This window comes from Odontesthes bonariensis, chromosome 18 (genome assembly GCF_027942865.1).
Source record: "Odontesthes bonariensis isolate fOdoBon6 chromosome 18, fOdoBon6.hap1, whole genome shotgun sequence".
Lineage (NCBI taxonomy): Eukaryota > Metazoa > Chordata > Actinopteri > Atheriniformes > Atherinopsidae > Odontesthes > Odontesthes bonariensis.
In genome coordinates this window covers 21,174,005-21,196,216 of record NC_134523.1, presented here as the reverse complement: position 1 = coordinate 21,196,216, position 22,212 = coordinate 21,174,005, and the positions used below count along the sequence as shown (strand labels likewise).

At 40.2% G+C, this 22,212-nt stretch overlaps 2 protein-coding genes and 1 long non-coding RNA gene across 5 annotated transcripts in view; all 3 read right to left on the bottom strand.

Annotated features, from left to right (window-relative positions):
- LOC142367576 (C-type lectin domain family 17, member A-like) overlaps nucleotides 1-10,171 on the bottom strand; it is a 108,420-nt gene extending 98,249 nt beyond the window's left edge. For both annotated transcript variants that reach the window (XM_075449580.1, XM_075449581.1), the window contains exons 1-2: nucleotides 10,011-10,171; nucleotides 9,783-9,902 (exon numbers count right to left, since the gene is read on the bottom strand). In XM_075449580.1, coding sequence (XP_075305695.1) covers nucleotides 9,783-9,902; nucleotides 10,011-10,164 — 274 coding nt within the window. In that variant the 5' untranslated portion in view covers nucleotides 10,165-10,171. The remainder of the gene's footprint in view (nucleotides 1-9,782; nucleotides 9,903-10,010) is intronic.
- Nucleotides 2,897-4,781, bottom strand: LOC142367578 (uncharacterized). 2 transcript variants are annotated; one of them, XR_012767124.1, is made up of 4 exons: nucleotides 4,649-4,781; nucleotides 3,894-4,039; nucleotides 3,241-3,387; nucleotides 2,897-3,032 (listed from the first exon to the last, which is right to left on the bottom strand). It is a non-coding gene; the product is annotated as an uncharacterized LOC142367578 (long non-coding RNA). The 2 variants fall into 2 exon arrangements; XR_012767123.1 differs by lacking the exon at nucleotides 4,649-4,781 and having other exon boundaries at nucleotides 3,894-4,173.
- A 740-nt stretch (nucleotides 10,172-10,911) lies between the features above and the next one.
- On the bottom strand, nucleotides 10,912-14,850 carry LOC142367577 (uncharacterized). The gene is made up of 6 exons (XM_075449582.1): nucleotides 14,543-14,850; nucleotides 13,704-13,823; nucleotides 13,462-13,593; nucleotides 13,243-13,367; nucleotides 11,493-11,608; nucleotides 10,912-11,038 (listed from the first exon to the last, which is right to left on the bottom strand). Exons 1-6 carry the CDS (start codon nucleotides 14,703-14,705, stop codon nucleotides 10,912-10,914), a joined length of 783 nt encoding a protein of 260 aa, XP_075305697.1. The 5' UTR covers nucleotides 14,706-14,850.
- Nucleotides 14,851-22,212: the final 7,362 nt, after the last annotated feature.

The window sequence follows — 22,212 nt, the reverse complement described above, 5'->3', positions numbered from 1 at the left end:
ATGATTAATATCACCATCATGCAGACCATGAACACGGTGGCCTCCCCGCTCGCCATATTAGCTTCTTTGTGGTGTTTTTTCTTCTCTCCTTACTTTTACCGGTTTTGTTTTGTTTTGTTGTTGAATGTGGCGCTAAACGGCTAACGTAACACGTCACTGACGCAGACGGCTGCGCGCAGCGCAAAGTCCCGACCTGGTCCCGACTCATGTGCGAATGCAGACTGAAACAGTTCCGCTGGGGAAGGACAGTTATCAGAACGAAATTCGAGTAGGACAGTTCTGATAACTGCGTTCTTATAACTACTCTGTCCGAAAGCGGCTAATCTTAGGCAAAGTCCTAGAAAAAGTTGTATACCAACAGCTTAGTGACTTTCTCCTGTCTAACAATGCTTTTGATACTTTCCAATCAGGCTTTAGGCCCCACCACAGCACTGAGACAATTCTGATCAAGGTGACAAATGACATCCGCCTGAACACAGATGCAAGTAAAGTCACAGTCTTAGTTCTGCTGGACCTGAGTGCTGCCTTTGACACAGTTGACCATGCGATCTTATTACAGAGGTTAGAAGTCTGGGTGGGAATCTCTGGTCGTGCTTTAAACTGGTTCAAGTCCTATCTGGAGGACAGGAAATATTTTGTTGAAATTGGTAACTGTCTCAGACCAAATGGCTATGACCTGTGGGGTTCCCCAGGGGTCAATCCTGGGACCCGTATTGTTCAATCTGTACATGCTTCCACTAGGCCAGCTAATACGCAGCTATAATGTGTCCTACCACAACTATGCAGATGACACTCAGATCTACGTGTCACTGACGGCAGGATAACACGGGCCTGTAGATACATTGTGTCACTGCATCGAACAGATCAGTGTGTGGATGCAAAACAATTTCCTCCAGCTAAACTCAGACAAAACTGAAATCATTGTCTGTGGCCCACAGAAACAAAGAGAAAGTGGTATCAGTCACTTTGAGACTCTCTCTCTAAAACCTAACTATCAAGTTAGAAATCTCGGGGTAATATTGGACTCAGACCTGAACTTTAAGAGCCACATTAAATCTGTAACATCAGCAGATTTTTACCATCTAAAAAACATTGCCAGAATCAAAGGAATAGTGTCTAAACCAGACTTAGAAAGACTGATCCATGCGTTAGTCTCCAGCAGGTTAGACTACTGTAACGGCCTGCTCACTGGGCTCTCTAAACGGGCTGTAAGACAGCTGCAGTACATCCAGAATGCTGCTGCTCGAGTCCTGACTAGAACCAGGAAATACGACCATATTAGTCCAGTGCTCAGGTCTCTGCACTGGCTTCCTGTCGCTCAGAGAATAGACTTTAAAGTTCCCATGGCATGGTATAGTAGCGGCACTTTAAATGGGCTTTCGGAGGCTTCAGGATGTTATACCCCCAGGCGTTCTCAAAATTCACCCGGAAAACGCAGATTTGGCCTCTTAGAAGAAAGCCGCATTTCAGCGCTTTCTCCAGTGCCCTGTTTTCCTAATGAGAAGCAAGGAGGAGCGCGAGGGGTGTGTCATGGCTGAATGGGGGCGTGTCTGATTCTCTGTTTTGGCTACGCGCATGTTAGCTGCCTGCTAGTAGGAAAAAAAAAAATAGAAATGGCAGGTGAGCAAACAATTCGTACCGTTCGCCTTCGACCTGGAATCGGACCCTGAAGCCGAGGCGCAGGCAGCTCAGCAACAAACTGCAGATCAGCAGCGCCTTCAGCAAAACGTCTCAGAATGGTGAGTTTGAAATGTTATGTCTGGAAACGTTTATAGTTGGGTCGGTCCGAACCACTGAGGTGCGCAGATACTAGCAGTCGCTTAGCCTACGGTAGCCTAATTAGAGCAGAAATTGTAGTCACTACATCAGGACTACCTAAAATATTATTTTTGCTTACAAAACGTATAAGTTCCCAACTTATTTTGCAATGTGGGCACGTATTTGCAGTGCTAACATTGAGTATGGCTGCTGGCATCTCCAGTCTCTACACCAAGTAACTTTCTCAATGTCGCCTTGCATTGTACAACAGTAACACTGTTGTACAATGTTGTACAACATACCTCATCATATCCTGACCAGGTGCTGGATCCAAAGTGTAACTACACGAAGTGAAACTTATGCTGCAGATTTCTGTGTACACCTTTTTAGTAGCCTGTCTTCACTGGGAACAGCCAGCTGTTCGTTGCCCATGTAGTTATACAGTAGTCTATGGCATGCAAAAAACATGATAGTATTCTGACCAGCATGTAATTATTCTCCATGCTCACCTGTTAACTCATTTACTTGCCACTAAAGATGTTTCATTGTTATGTTTGTCGGCATTACCTGAAAACAGAATATCATTACACTGCCTTTTTTTTTTTTAATAATAGGTGTCAATGTGGAATTTGCGAGATAATGCCCACAGAAAGGGAGAATAGATGCTGCATGGAGATCCCTCAGGTAACACTGTAAACATTTCAATCTACCTGTTCCTGAAATGACACTTACCATGTCTAGTTCTAATCTTGATTAGGTCACAGCACTACTAGGAGAAGTGGCAGCAGAGCCAGCATGTATGCTGGATCATCCAGGGTTTGAGCCGGTCTGTCTCAATGTATATTCGCTACAAACCGCTGGGCGAGTCTACAGGCACCATTTTGGCAGTTTACGCCTGAGAAGAACGCATCGGTAAGCGTTGTAAAATAATTACTCATAGCCACATACATAGAGTTTACAGTATACCCACCCAATAGAGCCTGATAATTCAACTATGCAGACAGTATGAAGAGTGTTTGTATATTTATTTACAAGACATTATTAAAACACAATCAAGAATAATCCATAGGAATATGTAAATATGTACAACATAGCAATAACAGAAGAACAGTCGCCGGATCAGAGTGGTCATTCCTGCCTGTGTGGTCCTGCGTATCCGTGCCGAGTACCCCGATGATGAAGGACACTGCACCGGGTTTAGACTGCCTCGCGTGTGAAAAATTAGGTCCATCAGGACATCCACATACCCTTTTCACACAGAACATTCATTCACACTGTACACGCACAACATTTGTATATTTCAGTTAGTCATTTGTACATTTCAATGTTTATTTATATATTTATATTTGTTCTATATATTTATGTTTGTTTAGATTTATATTTCTCACATTTTTTGTATTCCTATTTGTTGGAACTAACCTCAGTAAATTTGATACAGGCAAAAGTAGTTGGACTTGAATTCTTGAACTTTTGAGGTCTTACCAAAGGTTGGCTTAGTCTTTTGACGTTTGACTGCACTCTCCCTTCTTGGATTTGGGAAAGGAGATTTTGAAGAGAGGTACACCGTCTGCTGTCTGGGCCTGTGGTCGGTTCGCATTTTCATTAAAGTGGATCGCCGCCAAGTACAGTCTGAAAGTACAAGAAACAATGTGTAAACGGTGTTTCTCACAGAATTTTCATTTGTCATGGTGGTGGGGGTTAGCTGGTAGAGACACATGCATCATCATGGGAGAGCATATGAAAAGCTCTTTTCCAAAATGCTATAAAAGCTGTTCTCATTACTTTTTTTAAATCTGATTTCAAGCATCAGGAAAATTGATATTAGCTGAGATTTACATAACATGTTGAAACATTTAAATGCTGCTTTTAATGGTAGTAACAAATAAAACAATATTTTTGAAAGTAGGTATAAAACATTTTGGAAAAAAGCTTTTCATATATTGTGAAGTTTCATAGGAACTATGATCTGAAAACCCCCTAAAAGTATACATTTTTTGGTAAATCAAATATAAATTACATTCACAAGACAATCTTTTCAGGGGACCTGGTCTAGGTGTTTCGTGGAGAAACCCGGCTCAAAAATGACATTTCAGACAACAAAAACTTTTTAAAAACTACAAGGTAAAACATCTCACCTGCAAAGCATTCCAATATAGAGAAAGACAACATTCTTCGGTGTGGCTGCAGTCCTATTGACAATGGGGTCAGTCTGGCAGGCAGCATCCCTGGTCCGGGATGTCTGGACGTGAGCACTTGATGTGCTGGCCAGTGAAGAGTGAACCTGATGCAGACAGAGAGCACACATCTCATGGTTCGAAAGCTGAGCATTACACTCGTGATAAACTGACGAGTCACGACAGATTTGAAGTCAAAACTGTGTTCGAATTGACAGATACATAATGGTGTATGTTCGAGGGTAGTCAGCAAACGTTTGCTAAACACCCTTCACCTAGCCACAACACCCGATCGCGTATCCCACACGAAAGACGCAGAAACGACTCGACGTAAAAAAAAAAATAAAAAAAAAAGTCACCAAACCGTAACAAATGCTTACAAAATATAAAGTCACCAATCGAAAGAAAGGCTTACAAAATATGAATTGTTTTCGTCGGGCGTCATTTTCCGTGTAACAGACGTATCTAGCCGCAGAACATAACTAGACTTGCTTACCTAAGTATTCATGCTGTATGTAGTCCCCTACACGTAAGATACTTGGTCAAAAGACAAATGTCTTGTTTTAGAACCAATTTTCCAAATCTAACCAGTTTAACAGAGTAGGTTTTGTAGCGCAGTGTAGGTTTCATGGATAAATACCTCCACAGCTAATGTTGGCTAGTTAGCTGGCACCCATAAAGTGCTAGCGGCTAGCAAATAAAGAATTATGACTTACTTGATCGGTGTGGGTAGCTGATGGACCGGCAAGGCTTGGCACTGATCCAGGCTTCAACTTCAGGTGTAGGGCAAAACCTGCCCTGTACTGTCCCAAGTTGTGAAAGCATTCCTCTGAAATGTGTCGCGCAAACACTGACGCTCTTTGGGACATGCATGGGCACCAGTCCCTCATAAATGAAATTAAGCCATTCCGTTTTCAAAGGGACAGAGGATGGAAGCGCAAACAGACTCTTCTCTTCATCTTCACATCCTGGAATAGTACATTTCGCATGGTAACGTCGTTTGGAAGCCATTGCTATATCTTCTGTGACTGTCTTCAGTCGTAACTGGCGAGTCTTCTTTGGCGAGTCTCGGTCTACTCCACATGAGTTGGGCGGGTAAGGTAATGCAGGTGTGGGTGGATTCAATATAAACACAAGAAACTTGTGCTAAAGAAAATAAAAAATAATATAAATAAAATAAAGGACCAGACTCAGTGAATAATTCCCTACACTCCGTATTATATAGATCAATGAGCAGTGCTGACCAACATATCATTGGGGTCATCAGGTGGGAACCTCCTTTCATCAGTGTTTCGTCTAGTTGGGCCCACGACACCTCCAGGAGGCTAGACGATGACCACTGGCGTCCCAGAGTCACCCCCCTAATGCCAGCCAACACTGCCCCTCACACCACAACAACCATAATCTACCTCAGCTTCTCACCAACTGCTCACCAGTTACAGCGGGGTGGGGATGCAAACCCTGGTTCGGGTAGGGGAAGAAATAACAGAGGTAAGAAAAGCAGGAATGGGATTCAAACCCTGGTTCGGGTAGGGGTAATGAAAATATAGAAGGTGCCAGAGGTGGAGGCAGGACAAGACACACTAGCAGATTCAGCAGACAAACTCACCTAAATAGTCCTATAATCACTAAAATACCAGCAAAAACAAAGCCATACAACTCACTCTCACCAACTGCACACCAGTCACAGCGGGGTGGGGATGCAAACCCTGGTTCGGGTAGGGGAAGAAATAAAAGAGGTAAGAAAAGCAGGACTGGGATTCAAACCCTGGTTCGGGTAGGGGTAATGAAAATATAGAGGGTGCCAGAGGTGGAGGAAGGACAAGACACACTAGCAGATTCAGCAGACAAACTCACCTAAACAATCCTATAATCACTAACAATGCCAGCAAAAACAAAGCCATACAACTCACTCCAAGCCAACTCACCCAAAATGGCCGCCTGGTTTCAAAAGGATCACATGTGCCAAACCCTCCACTTAAATAGCTTGAACTTCTTCTTTGCTTTTTCAAAAGTCTGTTTACCCTAAGTGCCCCCCCTGCTGGGCCCCCAGTTGCTATTGCATCTTCTAATCCAAATCCACTGGCTGGATTTTACTGCTTTATCTGAAACCTCCTTCACTATTTTTCTCACACTCTGTCCACTTACACCCAGCTCCCTCAACAATGAGACAACAGACTTTGCAACAAATCCTCTACATCCTACTTCCACTGGACAGATTCTAACCTTCCATCCTCGCTGCTCTGCTTCTGCCCCCAACTCCACATATCTAAGCTTTTTCCTTTCATATGCTTCCTCTACTAATTCCTCCCAAGGAACAGTCAGCTCTATGAAATAGACTCTCATTCTACTCCTAGACCACAAGACTATATCAGGCCTTAGGTTTGTAGAGGCTATTTCCTGGGGAACAACAAGCTTATTTCCTAAATCTACCTGCATCTCCCAATCACAAGCATCCTCCAAGCTACCGTGCCTCCTTATCGTCTTTTTAACTTTCTCCCCCTCTTGAACAAACTGAATTGCAACTCTCTGTACCTTGGACCCTCCTAAGTTTACCTGCCTTCGTTTATCTTCAATACCTGCAGCTAAACTTCTTAATACTTGGTCATGTCGCCATGTATACCGGCCTTGTGACTAACCTTAAAACCTGACAAAATATGCTTTAGAGTTGCAGTACCTGAACATAACGAACATAACGGGTCTCCATTTACCCAGAGTTTTAGGTTCTGGGGAGTTGGCAATACATCATATGTTGCCCCTATCAAAAATCTAATACTCCTTTCCTCCATACTCCACAGTTCTTTCCAACTAAGCTTTTTCTTTTCTACACCTTCCCAATTCACCCACCGTCCCTGCTTAGCCTGAGCCACTGCCTTTGCACCCCCTAACATTTCCTCCTGTCTACGAATCTGCTCAACAACTAGCTTTCTCTTCTCCTTGGGACCTGCTCTACTCCACACTGGTTTGCCTGGGCCAAGCCCCAAGCCTCCCCGGCCTACTTGCACATTACCCACAATCTCTGTATGTCTAAGAGTTGCTTCTGCCTCCTGAGCTGCCATTCTTGGATTCCACTTCCTCCCCTTGGTTGGGTTTGGAACCACCTTACTAACTACCACATCTTTACTCCCAGCTAACAGGAGCTCTGTCCTAACTTTAGTACATTTAAACTCCTCTACTAGACTAGATACTGGGAGCTGGAGCATGCCTTTCCCATACAGTGCCACAGTACTTAAGCATCTAGGAACACCTAGCCACTTCCTAATATAAAAGCTAACTAATCTTTCCATTTTTTCTACAACAGATAATGGAATCTCATACACAGACAGTGGCCACATCAACCTAGGAAACAATCCAAACTGCAGACACCACAGCTTCAACTTTCCTGGAAGCTCTGATTTATCTATTCTATCCAGTCTCTCAACAACATCTTCACGAAACTGCACTGACTGCTTTCCATCATTCATGTCTGCCTGGTACCACCTGCCTAAACTCTTCACTGCCTTTTCCCTTATTATTGGAATGCTTTCTTCATCTATTACAAACTTTCTATCACTTAATTTCCCTCTACTTATTGAGATACTTCTAGACTTAGTAGGTTAGATTTTCATCCCAGCCCACTTTAGATTTTTATCAAGTCTCTCAAGTATTCTCTTCATACATGGTACTGTTGTAGTCACTAACGTCATATCATCCATGTATGCTCCAATTGGCGTAAGGCGTATGCCATCCTGACGTCTCTCTCCTCCTACAACCCACTTGGAAGCTCTAATAATTATCCCCATGGTCATTGTAAATGCTAATGGAGAAATTGTACACCCTGCCATAATGCCTATTTCTAGCCTCTGTCAACCTGTTGTGAAACCTGCTGTACTTAAGCACAGTCTAATATCTTGAAAATATGCTCTTACTAAGTTAACCACTACTACAGGCACTCTAAAATACTCAAATGCTTCCCAAATAAAGCTATGTGGCACTGAACCAAATGCATTTGCTAGATCTAGAAATATAACATGCAAGTCTTTTTTCTCAATCTTGGCTGTCTGAATCTGATGCCAAATCATGCTAGTGTGCTCTAAACACCCTGCGAAACCTGGTATTCCTGCCTTCTGCACAGTAGTATCTATTAAGCTATTCTTTTCTAAATAACTAGCTAATCTCTGTGCAACCAAACTAAAGAAAATCTTCCCCTCTACATTTAGGAGAGAGATCATCCGGAACTGACTCAGGTCCGAGGACTCTTTCTCCATTGGAATAAGAACGCCTCCTGCCCTACGCCATGCTCTAGGAATAACCTGTTTCTCCCAAACTATTCTTAATTGCCTCCACAAAAACTTTAGGATATCAGGTGCACTTTTATAAACCCGGTAGGGGACTCCATTTGGCCCTGGGGCCGACGAAGCCTTTGCACGCCTGACTACCTCCTCAACCTTCTTCCACCTAGGTGGTCTAACGTCCATCTTATGAGCTATCTCTCCTAATGGTGGCATGTCAGGTGGAAGGCCTACTACTCTACGCTGCTCAAGATCTGAATACGTATTTCTTAGATACTCTTCCACCTCTAACTTTGTTGCCTTAAGTCACTGGGGTGACTTAAGGAGGCTAGAGGAACTCATTTTAAGGCTAAAAAACCTCTGAGAGTGAAATTTTCATGCCATGGGACCTTTAAAACAGCTCTGCTTGTGTACAAGTCTCTTTGTGGTCAAGCGCCAAAGTACATCTCTGACATGTTAGAGCCATATGAACCAACTCGGGCTCTGAGAACCTCAGGGAGGGGTCTCCTGCTGGTGCCCAGAGTCAGGACTAAACAAGGTGAGGCTGCGTTTCAGTTTTATGCTCCTAACATCTGGAACAGCCTTCCAGAAGATGTGCGACAAGCCTTAACTCTGACAATGTTTAAATCCAGGCTGAAAACAGTTCTATTTAGCTGTGCATATGACACCTGAAAGTATTTTATCTGCACTCTTCACTTTTTTTAATTTATTTATTTTTCATTATTATTATTTTTTTTTAATGATTTTATTGCCTTCTTGTGATTTTATGTAGCTGTGAAGCACTTTGAATTGCCCTGTGTATGAATTGTGCTCTATAAATAAAATTGCCTTGCCTTCTCCATCACTGATGCTGATGAAACATCTCAACACACTGCCAGCAACACAATATATCAGAGACGTACACAATGCCAGTCAAAACTTCAGATACAGCTGCCTATTCATTTTGAATGCAATGTAGTGAGGCCTGGAAAAAAGAGTGAGCACAAATGTTGCCACAGTGAGACACAGACCGTGTCACCCTGTCAGGTGAAGTTACTGAATATTGTCATACTGTCTGCACTTTGAAGCAGCTCATCATACTTAGAATGTGCATCTCTTCCTCCTCTAACATGGCCTTTGTCTCCCAGATACGCCCCAACTTTAGCAGCAAAGCACAAGACTCGACCAACAGACTTAAAGATCAGCTGGTAGTGAAAATGAAAGCAAGCTTGAAAATTATGTCACTTCTACTAAGGAACAATGCATCTGGATTTTATCCGGATTTTAAATTGTGTGCTGTCCCCACTTTTAGTCAAGAACAGTTACATTTTGAACTTTTATGCACTGAAACAAAGCAGTGAATTTTACCATCCGTTCCTTTGCTTTGTGGTGGCAAAACCACATTTCCTTGTTCTGTAACATCTTAATTAACTAAGTTAATAAAGTAACTCTTAATTGTAGTAACTCTAAAATGACTGACTTCTACAGTGCAAATAGTACGCAGGTATTATGTACTTCACAGATATACAGCAGTCCTTTCAATTTGTTAAAAAGGAAATTATCATGCAGATTCATTTGAAGGTATTGCATTTTATCTTACAGTATATGGACAGGGTGATGGTCCCAGCTAACATCCCAATGCACAGCACTCCCACAATGCACAGTGTTCCTCTGAAAGGACCTTTCTGATCTGCAGGATGGTTCTGAGTCTCTGGTCCAACTGAAGGAAAGATCATAGAGTACAGCAAACATGAGGTGTAGATATGAATCCATCATCCCTAAATTTCATTCATTATTATCGTATCGTAACATCATGTCATTCACATACCTCCTTCCAGGGACTGAAAATTAGTGTGACTATCGACGACATTGTCAGCACTCTCGTAGATGTTCACCTCCCTCTCTTCCCATTCTGCTTGGTCTTCTTCTGCCTTTTTGAAGTATTTTACTTTCTTTGGTTGGGCGTAAATATCTGAGGTCATCCTGAGAGAACTGACACAGTTGGAAAGGTGCTGCACTTCATATGAGGTTCAGACCGTGTTGAAGCTCTAAGCTGCTCTCACACAAAATGCAGCACAGACACATTCTGCAGATTAAAGATGAAATATATTTGTACTGGTGTGGCTGCTGGCGTTTCCTGCCCAAACCTTTCGGTGTGGTTTCCACAAAAAGACTTTGAGGAAGTTGAGAGTTTTAAAGAAACACGCATCTTTAGTTTTATTTAGTTTCTTTACAGGAAATCACCACATCTTTTACATGTTCTCGTGACCAAAAAAAACCCCCAAACATTTACATCTTAACACTTCTGTTATTCTTTGCTAAAACAAAGAGAGATGAGCTCTCGCTGATGAAAGGTTTTCATATCAACAGCAGCGTATATGTGTTGAATGTGTGAAATGACACATACACAGTTTGCACAAAAAAGAAAACAACAAGTCACTTCTGCCACAATTAAGTTGAAATAAAGGACAATTTCGAAATAGCAAAGAGAATAACCGAGAGAGACCTGAGACCGCACTAACAGAGAAAGAGAAGGGAAAGAGAGAAGGTGACAGTTTAGTTTTGTGTGTTTCTACACACTTAAATGATCCTTTTCAGGTTATTTTCTTATCACTGACTTTGTGAGATGGATCTGTAGGAAGAACAGTTTGTGGAAAGAAAGTTAAAGAATCAGATCCAACACATTACTCTTGGATGGTACATGTTGCGCTACGAGGTCACCAGGACACTTAACATATCATCCTCTCACAAATCCAGTGCTTTAAGCCACTTTTGGTGTGCATCCAGTTTCCATTTGCATCGATATATGCTTTGGAGCCAACCTCAGGGTTTACATTTACTCCTGTTTTCCAGGCCCTGTTGAACAAACAACATCCTGTTAAACGCTGGTACTTTTATGTATTATTAAGAAACACTCAAAGCAAAATCTTAGCTCTCTCACACATCTGTTAAACAACTCCGTCTCTTTGTCTTGCAACTGGTTTAGTTGAAGAGTTTTTAATTTCACATCTAATTCAATAAAATAATTACATGAAATCACTGGTGCCCCCGTGAGGTGTTACATGAGACTGCAAGTTCATCTTGATCTTTTAAGATTCCACATCAGATCAACTTCTGTGACATTTGATCTCTCAGATATAAACCAAATACAGTTTGAGGAAGGGAAGACAAGAAAGCAGTTCAGATTCTTTTGATTTGGAAGCCATTGGTACTGAAAGATCTACACTTATTTGGGATTTTTTTATTATTCTACTGTCAGTTAGAAAATATGACCTTGATATAAAAAGGAAAATAATTAAGATTGTCTTACGTGTATATTGGTTGTGATTCATCTATCCATTTCCACTGGGTATTCCAATCCTTTGTTTCTACCCTTTCCAGACCAATCCAGGATTCTCCATGATAATTCAGCTTACTAAAGAGTTCCTTTGTAATTTTTCAAAAAGGCAAACGATAATCATCAAAGTTCTGAACTCGTTTATGTAGCAGTAAAACCATTTTTCATATTTTCACAATTTCTCTCTCATCTACTGTGTTTAAAACCTGATATTAACAATAAAACAAAACTTCTACCAGTTTATTTATGCACCTTGACAAAGGACAGACATTGTAAATCACACCACACTGGAAAGTAATATTTTTCTCATAGAGTATCTCATTACACTTGATATAAGACATAATTGCCTAACAAGTACCATTTCAGCCAGATATAGGGACTTGTTTTACATCTTGAATATCTTGTTAAATGAACAAGTCTTGAAAACATCTTGTTTTGAGTCATATTTCATATGAAACAAGCTTTTTTTTTTCATTTGAAGTGGTTTTTAAGCTAATTTCAAGATCACTTTTAACTCAAAAGTCCTAAATATCACATTTTATTTCAAGAAATCTTGCCAAGCCGATTTTCACTAGTTCCATTGTCAGATTTTTTTTGCTTATTTCAAGCAAAAACATCTTGTATTTGTTGTTTTTTTACTTATTTTTGGAGGGGCATTTTTTCCAGTGCAACTGGTCACAACATTACATCCACTGACAGGTGAAATTAGTCTGCTGTGTGCCACATTGGAGTAATTGTTCAGGACTTGTTTCCTTCCTTGAGAAAAGGCTTGATTGTCACAAAGATCAACATCATGAGTGAACCACGCAGACAGTGAACTGATCATTGTCCAACATTGGCAAGTTTTAGGTGTGACATTGTTAGCTGTTTCACCCTTAAGTATTTTTTTAAGCGTCTGCCGTCTTCTTAATGGATCATATAAAGTAATCCCCACATGATTCTCTAAAATCACTCATCTGGTGTGTCAGTTACAAACTCTTGCTCTCGCTCAGACTAAACACCTGTGAGATGTGATGGAAACGCAGGTCCACTCTGCAACTTGTAATCATTTAAGGATCTGCTGCTAATCCTGGTGCCTGATACTGATGGACACCTTCAAAGGTACTGTGGGGTTCACACCTCCATGGGGCAGAATTGTTTTGGCAGCATGAACCAAATAAATGTGACTATTTACTTGTGTAGTGTAAGAAAAAAATGGTTCTGAATTTTATCAGTTCAACAACTTAAAAAATTGACCACCCTTGAAGTAGATTTTTGATTAGCTGAGCAAGTTTTACAGTTTGTAATACAATGAAAGATAGTCTTGTTTATAGATACTATAACTAAATATCCCTTCTGATATGATTACAGATTAAAGTTGTATTAAGTATCCAGTAAAAGAGGAATTTTAGAATTTCAGGAGATATCCTCTCAGTAGCATAATTTTAACATTATTACTTTAGTTGCTGAAGAAAACTAAAGAGTCATAAAGCAGGAATACTCTGTGTGTTTTTTTCTGAGAAACGCAGAACAAATTCACCTATAGGATGATCACATTGATGCACACATGCAGTGATACAAGGCAGAAAAAAACAGCCCAGCTACAGATATACAGGTTAGCACACCATAGAATGGATATATTGTTCTCTTTCTGCTGGTTTAGGGCCCGTTTCTTAACTTCTGAATAACTTCTCACATGAATTTCATAGATTAAAGAAAATAATTTCAATCATTAGACACTTACTTTCTCCTCAATGTTGCGAATTATCAGCAGTTTGGCTCCTCTCCCCTTACAGTCTTTCCGGCTCTCTGTCCAGTTTTTCTTCTCTCGAGATGTGTAGTAACAACTGCATCTAACCTTCTGCCACTCTTTAAAAATTGGCTTTTTGTTACTTCTGTATTTTTCTACTTCCTTTTAATTAGAGTGATTCATTTTAATAATGCAAAACTAAATAATCCTTACCTGCTGTTTGCCCCTCTGTCTGGTTCTCTTTTCCAAACTGGCAGTAACTTTTCCTCTGCTGACTCGAGCAGTTTTTTATCTGCTCTTCAAATCTGGCTATGAGCAGTTTTTCTCTCAAAACAACTGTAACATCTGGGGAAACCATAAATTAAATGGATATGGCAGTGATGAAAAAAAATAAACATTCATCAAAGCTTTGAGTTACTCAAAGTGTGACATGAAAATCCACGCAATGTCCTTACAGAGTACGAACAGGATGCTGATCCCCACAAACAGCAGGAGACAGAGGAGACCCAGAATTAGAGCAAAGCCTCTGACGGGGTTTCTTCGGGTAGCTGGAAGTCGGTTGTGAGTGTGCGCTCCTGCAAATGCGAAAAAAGGGACACAATTTGATTTGAAGTGTGTGATGTTAGCAATGACATGGCCAAGTAAAAATGTTGTAAAAACAGCCCAACATCGAAATTTGTTCAAGAAAAAAAACATGAAAAACTGTAAATAAAATTAGCCAAACATACAGGGAACATATCAAATGCCAAAAAATAAGTAGAGGAGACCGCGTGCCAACAAAAAGTGCAAAAACAATCTGGCGTGGAAGAAGAAAACAGTGGACTATGTGATGTATTCAGAAATTTGTAGCTTGGAAAGTCACGTTTCATGGCAAAAAACAACTACACAAATCATGTCTGTCTGTACAAACAACAATGTTTTCATTTTTGCCTTCAGACCAGTTAGCTCATAAGTTGTAAAAGCTCATTAAACCATATAAATGTTGCATACTCAGTATTTCACAGATTATATTTCATATAATTTGGCCCTGGTTCACAAAACAGATTGCATGATATTGATAAGAATGCTGGCTGTGCTAAAAAGCTGCAGCTGTCACAGCAGCTAAATGATAAAAGATGAGATAAGAGCGGAAACAAAGCACAAATTTAAAATAATATGCAAATATACAGAGTCTAGTTTTGCAAATATTACAGTCTTTATCATTATTTTATCAGTATCAAAATGTTTTTGCACAAATGAAAATGCAATGTCATTGAATTAATTTAATCTGAACTGTCCACTGTTTGATATTTACCTCCCTGCTGCCACAGCGGATCAGCCTGAGCGCTTGTGAAGTTGACGACACTTTCGTAGATATCGACTCGTCTCTCCACTCTGTCCTCTCTGTCGTTCTGCGCTCCTTTGCTGTATCTCACGTTCTGAGAGAAATCTGGGTCCTCGTAAATGTTAGAAGACATATTAAGTCCTTTGAGGACTGAGTCTTCTCTTTTCTGTTTCACCCCAGTGCTGTCACCAGAGCACCCGTACTGCAAAGGGGATTTGCTCAAATATTGTCTTTTCTACTGAAACACAAACCAAACCATCAGTATTCTGATGCTGCTGTCTGGGATTTTCAGGTGGTGGAGGCTCTCTGTTTCTATTTGTGCTCGTCAGATTTCAACAGGAAGTACTCAGGAAGTTGATGCAGGAACTCCTACACATCCTGCCAAAGTTTTATCGCTGAATGGTAAAAGTCACTTTACCATTTGAGCAATTTCTTTTTCTTCTAATTCCTAATTTTTGCCATTAAAAGCCTTAATCAAGCATTAAAAGATGTTTAGATTAACCTATTTAATATATTTGGATATATTAGGTTTTTGTTTGTCAGTGTTTCTCCAGGTTTGCTGGTGTGATTAAATGTTATTCTGTTCTGAAAATGTTAGTTTTGTGTAGTAAGAAAAGGCCAATTGTAAAAAATAAGAGAAGCATCTAAACGTATCAGTGTGTGTTCTAACAGAATGCTGGTTTATTCTGTTTTTCCTCATCGGACTGAAATCATTTTGAGGTAATGTGACAGCAACGTTTTATACTGAGCGCAGTGTTTGCTGTAAAAGTGACATGCTGAACTCTTATCTCTGATCAGAGGCACATCACTTTTTTCACAAGAAGAAGTTTACAGGAAATTACGCTGAAGAAGCTTCAAAGATCCAGCCGAAAGATTAGATCTGTTAAGCATGCTCGAGTGTTAGTTTCTCTTGTTAAGTAACCTGAAAAACAGATGTAATTTTTCTTTGTAATATTTGCATGCATGCTCAAAAAATGGATTTGAGACACTTATGTGAAGTTTATTCGTAATTTGATCTAGATTTGAGTTGAGTGATGAATGTAAATGAGGCCATAAATCCAACCCTGACTAGAATGTAGGACTGCAAAAACAGAGGTGTTTTTTTTGTCTTTAAGTTTTCTAAGTTCATTTATTTTAGATGAAACAGAGGTAGACACGAAGCATACAGGGATTCAATAGAGTGGAACTGTTGATGTTTCTATTGCCATACATCTTAAACTTCACTTTACTCATTAAGCTGTTTTCAAAGGTTTATAAAACGGATGTTTTGATGTGAAGTGAATCATTCGTCCAGTCGCCCTCAACAGAATCTGGATTGTTTCTGGATCATCAGGAAACTCCCCATGACCAGTCACAGCTGTGTCCTCACAACAGGCTTCAGAAGCTGATGTGCATCCTCTTTGTGTCCTGGGTCTCTTTCTCTTCAGGGGCCGGCCGGGGCCGTTGGAGATGTAGGTTTACCGGGACCTCAGGGACCCCCTGGGCCACAGGGGCCAAGTGGGCGCTCCATCATTGGACCTCCGGTAGGAAACGTGGCAACTGTCTTCGACATCTCCGTCTTAGTGTTTTCACAATTCTTAAAGGCACACTTTAAATGTTTCATTTTATCTGCAGGGGGCTCCAGGAGAGAAGGGGCAGAAAGGTGAAACTGGACAACAAGGATCACAGGTGATAACTTTGTTTAATCTGGGATTATGCAGAGATATGACAGTTGATTTAAAGCACTGGAAGAATTCCACATGTTCAGCATCTCAGTTGTGCTGGGATAAAGGATTTATTCTATTTATTCCATAGGATTTATTTATTTTCAGTGTTTTAGGTAGAAAATATATTAATACTTAAAATTGGCAGATAACACTAATACTGTCATTAATAAGGACTGTAAGATTTTTAGTTTTGTTTCATTTAGCTAAAGGCTGATTCCTGTTCCCTAGTTTGCCACTAAATCCAGCGCAGATGCTGCAGTGTCTGTGCAGCAACACGGTTTATAAGGAGAATGAAACACAAAGTCATGGCAAAGTCACAAAGTCTTGAGAAGCAACGTACTTAAAGTGAGCAAAGTCTGAACTACAGAAAAGTCCCTTAAATTCAAGATTTGTGAAATTAATTTGTGAAAATATTGAGATTTAGAGTTGAATGTGACTTTGTTTCAGGGAGTTTCTGGAAGACCTGGAGATCAGGGGAGAGAAGGATCTCAGATTATCACATATCTTAATCATCACTCCTTCAGATGAAATAAACCAATGGATCATCAGAAAAGGACATTTTAATGCAGGAGTGTTGTGCTACATTGCAGAGTATACCTGGATTGCTCCTCTTTGTGTGTTCAGGGGACTCCAGGAGCTCCAGGATCCCCAGGAAACACAGCCCCTCCGGCAAAACAAGGAGAACTGGGACCACCGGTGAGCCTAGAGATAATGCAACAGAGCTGTCTCTTCTCGTTCACCCCTTTCTTACTCAATCTCAGTTTTACATCGTATTGGTAAGGCCTTGTATTGTTGTGTGTTTCTCATCACTTTTCTCACAAACACTGCTGGGAAAAAGAAGCAGCAGGAAGTGGTGTCAGTCAGACTTTACAGAGTCTGTCAGCCGAACACAGAGAGGTGACCAAAGTGTCTGTCAGAGGGATTAAGAGCTTCCTGTCTGACAGTCTGTAGGCTTGCTTGACACACACAGTGAAAAGTATGGCAGACTGAAATGTTTTCATGTTGACACCTGAGATACGGCAGTTGAGAAAACCTGTCTCTTGTCTGAGCCCCAGCCTTGGATGACTTAACTTCTTACGTACTGCTTGAAAAACATGTGCCATTATCCTTCTCTCAGCTGTTTTTGCTGCACAAATAACTACTAATGTTAGTTTCCAACTTAATTATTTCGTAATAGAATCTCAGCTGCATTATAATTCTCTTTTTAAGTACATTTCACTGGTTGAGTGAGTCCCCTAATGAGGATTTTGAGGTATCTTACTCTCCCTCACTCTATTATGCATGAAAAAAGATGGAGACCTTAAAGGGATTTGTAGTATTTGACTTTGTTCTAATGTACCAAACTGAGCCCAAAGAGAAAAACCAGGCGATTCACTAGTTAAATGTTTTGAGAAACAGAACATTAAAATGCACCTGATGATTCGGTGTTCAGAGCAGCTCCGCCTCCATTACTGTGAGTGTGAGCCAAGCTTTCATTGGCCCTCAGGTACTAATATGAGTTCAGTCTGTTGAGGTATTGTTAGCCACCTTAGCAGCATCGAACATGTCTTCTGAGACTGTTTTGTTTGTGACATTTTACCTCACTGCTTGAGTGAAAGTAAATCACATTTCGATTTCTTCTCCTAAAAGAAACGAGACTCCACGGGAGGCCAAACGGGCAGCTGGTAAATTACTTTTGCGTCTTTGTGATAAATTATTGCCAAGCAGGTAATTACAGGTGTGTGGGTGGACTGCAGAGAACACTCATCAGAAAACTATTGTCAGTTTCAGGCCTTAATGATGACTTAGTGGAGGAAAATGTACAGTCGAGTTCTGGTTAACAGGGCTGTTTGTAAAAGGTTGTCACTTAACTCAGGAAAGAAAACAAAGATTACATTTGTTAGAAGTTTTAGCCACGTGTTCCATTTTTTATTACCTTTAGAATCTGCAATCCCATTTAATCCAATGTGTTTACATTTAGTACTTCGGTTAATTTTTTCTTTTTGCATCAAAGTTCATGTGTCAAAACCACATATTTCCACTTGATTCCGGATATATGATTCACTTCTGAGATGGTAAATAAAGAAAAAGCTGTTGAAAACACTTTTAATACACTTTTCACTTTATACCAGCAGAAACATTTCTATTCTAAGGGTGTGCCATTCTCAATCTGTCATGTGACCATTATTAGGGCCACAATATTACTGTAAATGGTAGCGATAATCATCTACAAATAATGAATTTATTCAAATCTAACAAAGTGTACGTTATTGGACTTGGCTGATGAACGATACTTTGAGGATAGAAAAACACAGGATGTTTCTTTCATGTTAAGACAGCCCACTTGAAGTAGAATAACTCGTAAAGGTGAGGCTCCTGCTCTGAGCAAAGAATGAAATAGTTTGGTTAAAGTGCAGCTCCACCAGCAGCATTCACGTTTATTACAGTGCAGGAAAACTCTGACTCCTCATTCTGAAATGTCATCCAAGGCTCCCGGGTAACATGAAAAACATAAGTTTAAAGGCTTTCTGTATGAAAACTTTTTGTTTGTTTCACTGTAGTCACACTCCATGTGGTGCCCTGTGTCGATCCGTTATCCAGCATGGGTCCATCCATCTGCTCCATCCGGGGTGTCACTCATTTCATTTCTCCAATTAAAGCGAGTTTGGCTCGCGTGTCAGATGAAGAGGAAACGCTCTGTGTCTGCAGCTTCACTGAGGTTAGGATCACCAGCTGCCGCTGGGTTTCAGGGTTGTGGTTCGGCATTACGTTTTATGGTTTGTTGTGGAAGATCATCATAGAGATACTAGTTTGTGTGTGTGTGCACATTAACAGGAAGCAGAAACCATGCAGAATACCGCAGCTGTCAAGCTCAGAGGGTGGGTGGTGGAAATCCTCTTTCATGTGAAAGTGAGCTTGAGTAGACGAGTGTGTCATTGATTTATGTTTACAGAGCGGGGAGGTGGGAACAAAAGCTATTTTTCTCCTGTATCTCCACAGAAACTGCTTGCATCCAAGCAGCCACTGCTAAGAATACACAATAATAATACTTAGGTGACCATGATGCTTTTATGTTAAGACTGTTCATACTTCAGCTAATTAGTGGCCTGATCTTTATAGTTTTTAATCCAGAGCGTCTCTCAGGACTGGAAGAATTGGATTATTATTTTTTTTTTTTGCCTGGAAAGGAATAGAACACAAATAACAAGGCTTTGTTTTGCTCAGTTGGTGTTTGAAAGGCTATTGTGTGATTTTGATTAACGTGTGGGCAAAAAAATAAATTGAGCTTGTTTCTATGTATTGGTGGAGGGTTTCACTTTTACTTAGTTGTTTTCACAAATTTGAACTTTCTGGATCAATAGTTCGTTTGCAAAACATTGTTAGAACCCAAACAACATCGCTCTACAAAGGTAATGAACCTACTTTTTTTTTTAATCAACACAAGCTTTCCTCAGAATTGGAAAAGTAATGTTTTTACCAATTTTCTCGACATTTGGAAGTGTCCTTTGGCAACAGACTGAACCCCACATTGCTCTTCATAGCTTAGTCGGTATGATCGTAGAGAATAAACTTCAATTGTGTTGCCCATACATATTTAACACAGAACAACCCCCTCGGCTGACTCTTTTTGGTCTTAAATGGTCCACAACCCCTTTCTAGGTTTTACAGAGAGCTTTAGAATGTGTTACTTTTATTTCTGTTTTTGAAGATTGAACCAAGGAGCAGAATGAACAAAGAGAATAATAAGTGGCCTAAGATTGAGCCATATTATATGGAGGTAGGAGATGATGTGCAGTTTCCACTCTGTCAGCAAACAGATGATCATTAACACTTAAGACAAATTATGGATGCATGTGAAGTTTTAGTTTAATCTGTATTCTTATCTTATATTTCTTTCTGTTGCCTCTGGCTTGAACTTTATCACATTGTTGGTGTGTTGGCCTTCAAATGTTTAATGATGCAGTGTTTTACCTTTGCTTACCCCAGGAAAAATGGTTGATATATTTTGTAGTGACAAACTGAAGTAAATACAAATTCATGAAATGCAACTCAGATGGTAGATTTTACATTTTTCGTGGGAAAAAAAACCCTAAAATCTAATTGATAAAATGTTCAGGTCTATTCTGATTGTCCTGTAAATGTACATGAAGTGGAGTTATACAACATGTGTAAGGCTGTGCCTTCTTTGTTGTATTTGGGGTAGAAACATTTGATTGAAAATAATACAATTGCAGAAATTAGAACTTGTTTAAACGTAAAATTTTGCTTTAGAATTAATGAACCAAGCACTTAAGGTTAAAATGGAGTTATGATACACACAACATTGATGAAAGGATTCCACTTGATTTCAAGCACATCATTGAAGTTGAAAAAAAATCAAAGAGGGAACTGGAGGTCAGTTTAAACCAGACGAGGTTAAAAGCAAATGAGGGGAGAAGTGGACCTAATCAGATCGAGCATCACTGCTTTTTGTCTGCTCCAACAAATTTCCATTTAAGACTAATTGATCATTAACTCGTTTTGTCTACCAATGCTGTTGAATAGTTTAAGGAGGATTCCCCTTCAGTATAATTTCCTCCTCAGTCAAAACAAAACTGTGCTGTCTCTTTATTTCACACCTAAGGTTTGGAGCAGGAGAACGGTGCACTGACAGCATCGGTGAGAAAATCGCTGTTTGAATTTGCAGCGTCAAAGAGTTCCCACCCTGACATGCCGTGGTTTGTGACGGTAAATCGTAAGGATGCAACAAAAATCACACATCACTCAGAGCATGGCGAGGAGAAAGGAAAGTAAAAAGAAGAGAACACACAGTCGGCAGCGTCTCCTCCTTTTCCTCTTCTTCACAGCAACTTTGTAACCTGATTGCAGGAAGATGTTCAGTCAGACTCCTTTCCTCTGTCATTCTTTCATGTCTTCTCATCCAAGTTTTTATGCTCTCGTGATGTGAAATTGTCCGACAATAAGACATATTAACAAAAATGCACCTAAGATTTGACCTTATTTCCTCTGCTCCTTTTTTGTTTTTTAATTTTTGCTCTCTCTTTCTATCAGGCCTTCTTTGTTCTTTAAATGTTATCCCACTCACCCATAGAATCCAGAGCTTTCTGTTTGCTTGCATCTGTGTTCTTGTAGTTTTACATTTAGGAACATACTGTATGTGAAGACATGTGCCCGTCCTACCTTTTTTCTGATTTTTTTCAAAAACAATCCTCCTCATTTGAACTCATCGCCAGTCACCAAAGCCCAATTACCAGGCTTGTGTTAGATCATTTAAAGCTGCAGATCTAATAGTGAATTTTTGTACAGCAGAAAGGTGGCTCATGAATAGACTGGGCTTTTTATGTCGGTTGATTTTTAAAAAAATGTACCTTCAGGTCTTTAAGGGTTCTTATGAGCCTCCATTGTGAGAGGTCTAAAGCCGATAGATGTCTGAGTAACAATGACTGGCACAAGTGCATATATCACCCACATCTCAGAATGTTCTAAACCCTGTCAGTCTGACACCGGGGCAGAAGCACGCAGGGTTGCACATAATGTAATGCCTTCTTCGGATAGGAGGGAGTGTTGTGATGTCATTTAAAAGCTGCCCTCTTGGTCTTGTATGAAGCGGCCTGATGATGCCAAAGGGAGGTGAAGAGATGCTGTGTGTTAAATGCAGTTTTCACACATGAAAATGAAAATAGTCCAGTGCAATAAACTTAAATGTGTTAACACAAGTTGGTTCAGAGGACCTGGAGGTGTGGATGTCTGTTGAAGATACACAGACACCTACCACCCACCTGGAATCTCATGAGGCAGGAACAGCCAGCATAAATGCACAAAATGATCAAGGTACTTCTTTTGATATGTTTGTTTTGTCCTAAAAAACAAAAATGAAACATAAATAATTGCAGTTTGAAAAATGTCACCAGCTGTTAGTTATCTCCCTTTGTTCGGCTGATTATTATTTGGATG

Coding starts and splice junctions, on each gene's coding strand:
- LOC142367577 (XM_075449582.1), bottom strand. CDS start 14,705: ATGTCTTCTAACATTTACGAGGACCCAGATTTCTCTCAGAACGTGAGA. Junction 13,594..13,703: donor CAGCATCCTGTTCGTACTCT/GTAAGGACATTG, acceptor TGGTTTCCCCAG/ATGTTACAGTTGTTTTGAGA. Junction 11,609..13,242: donor TTCGCAACATTGAGGAGAAA/GTAAGTGTCTAA, acceptor AAAATTACAAAG/GAACTCTTTAGTAAGCTGAA.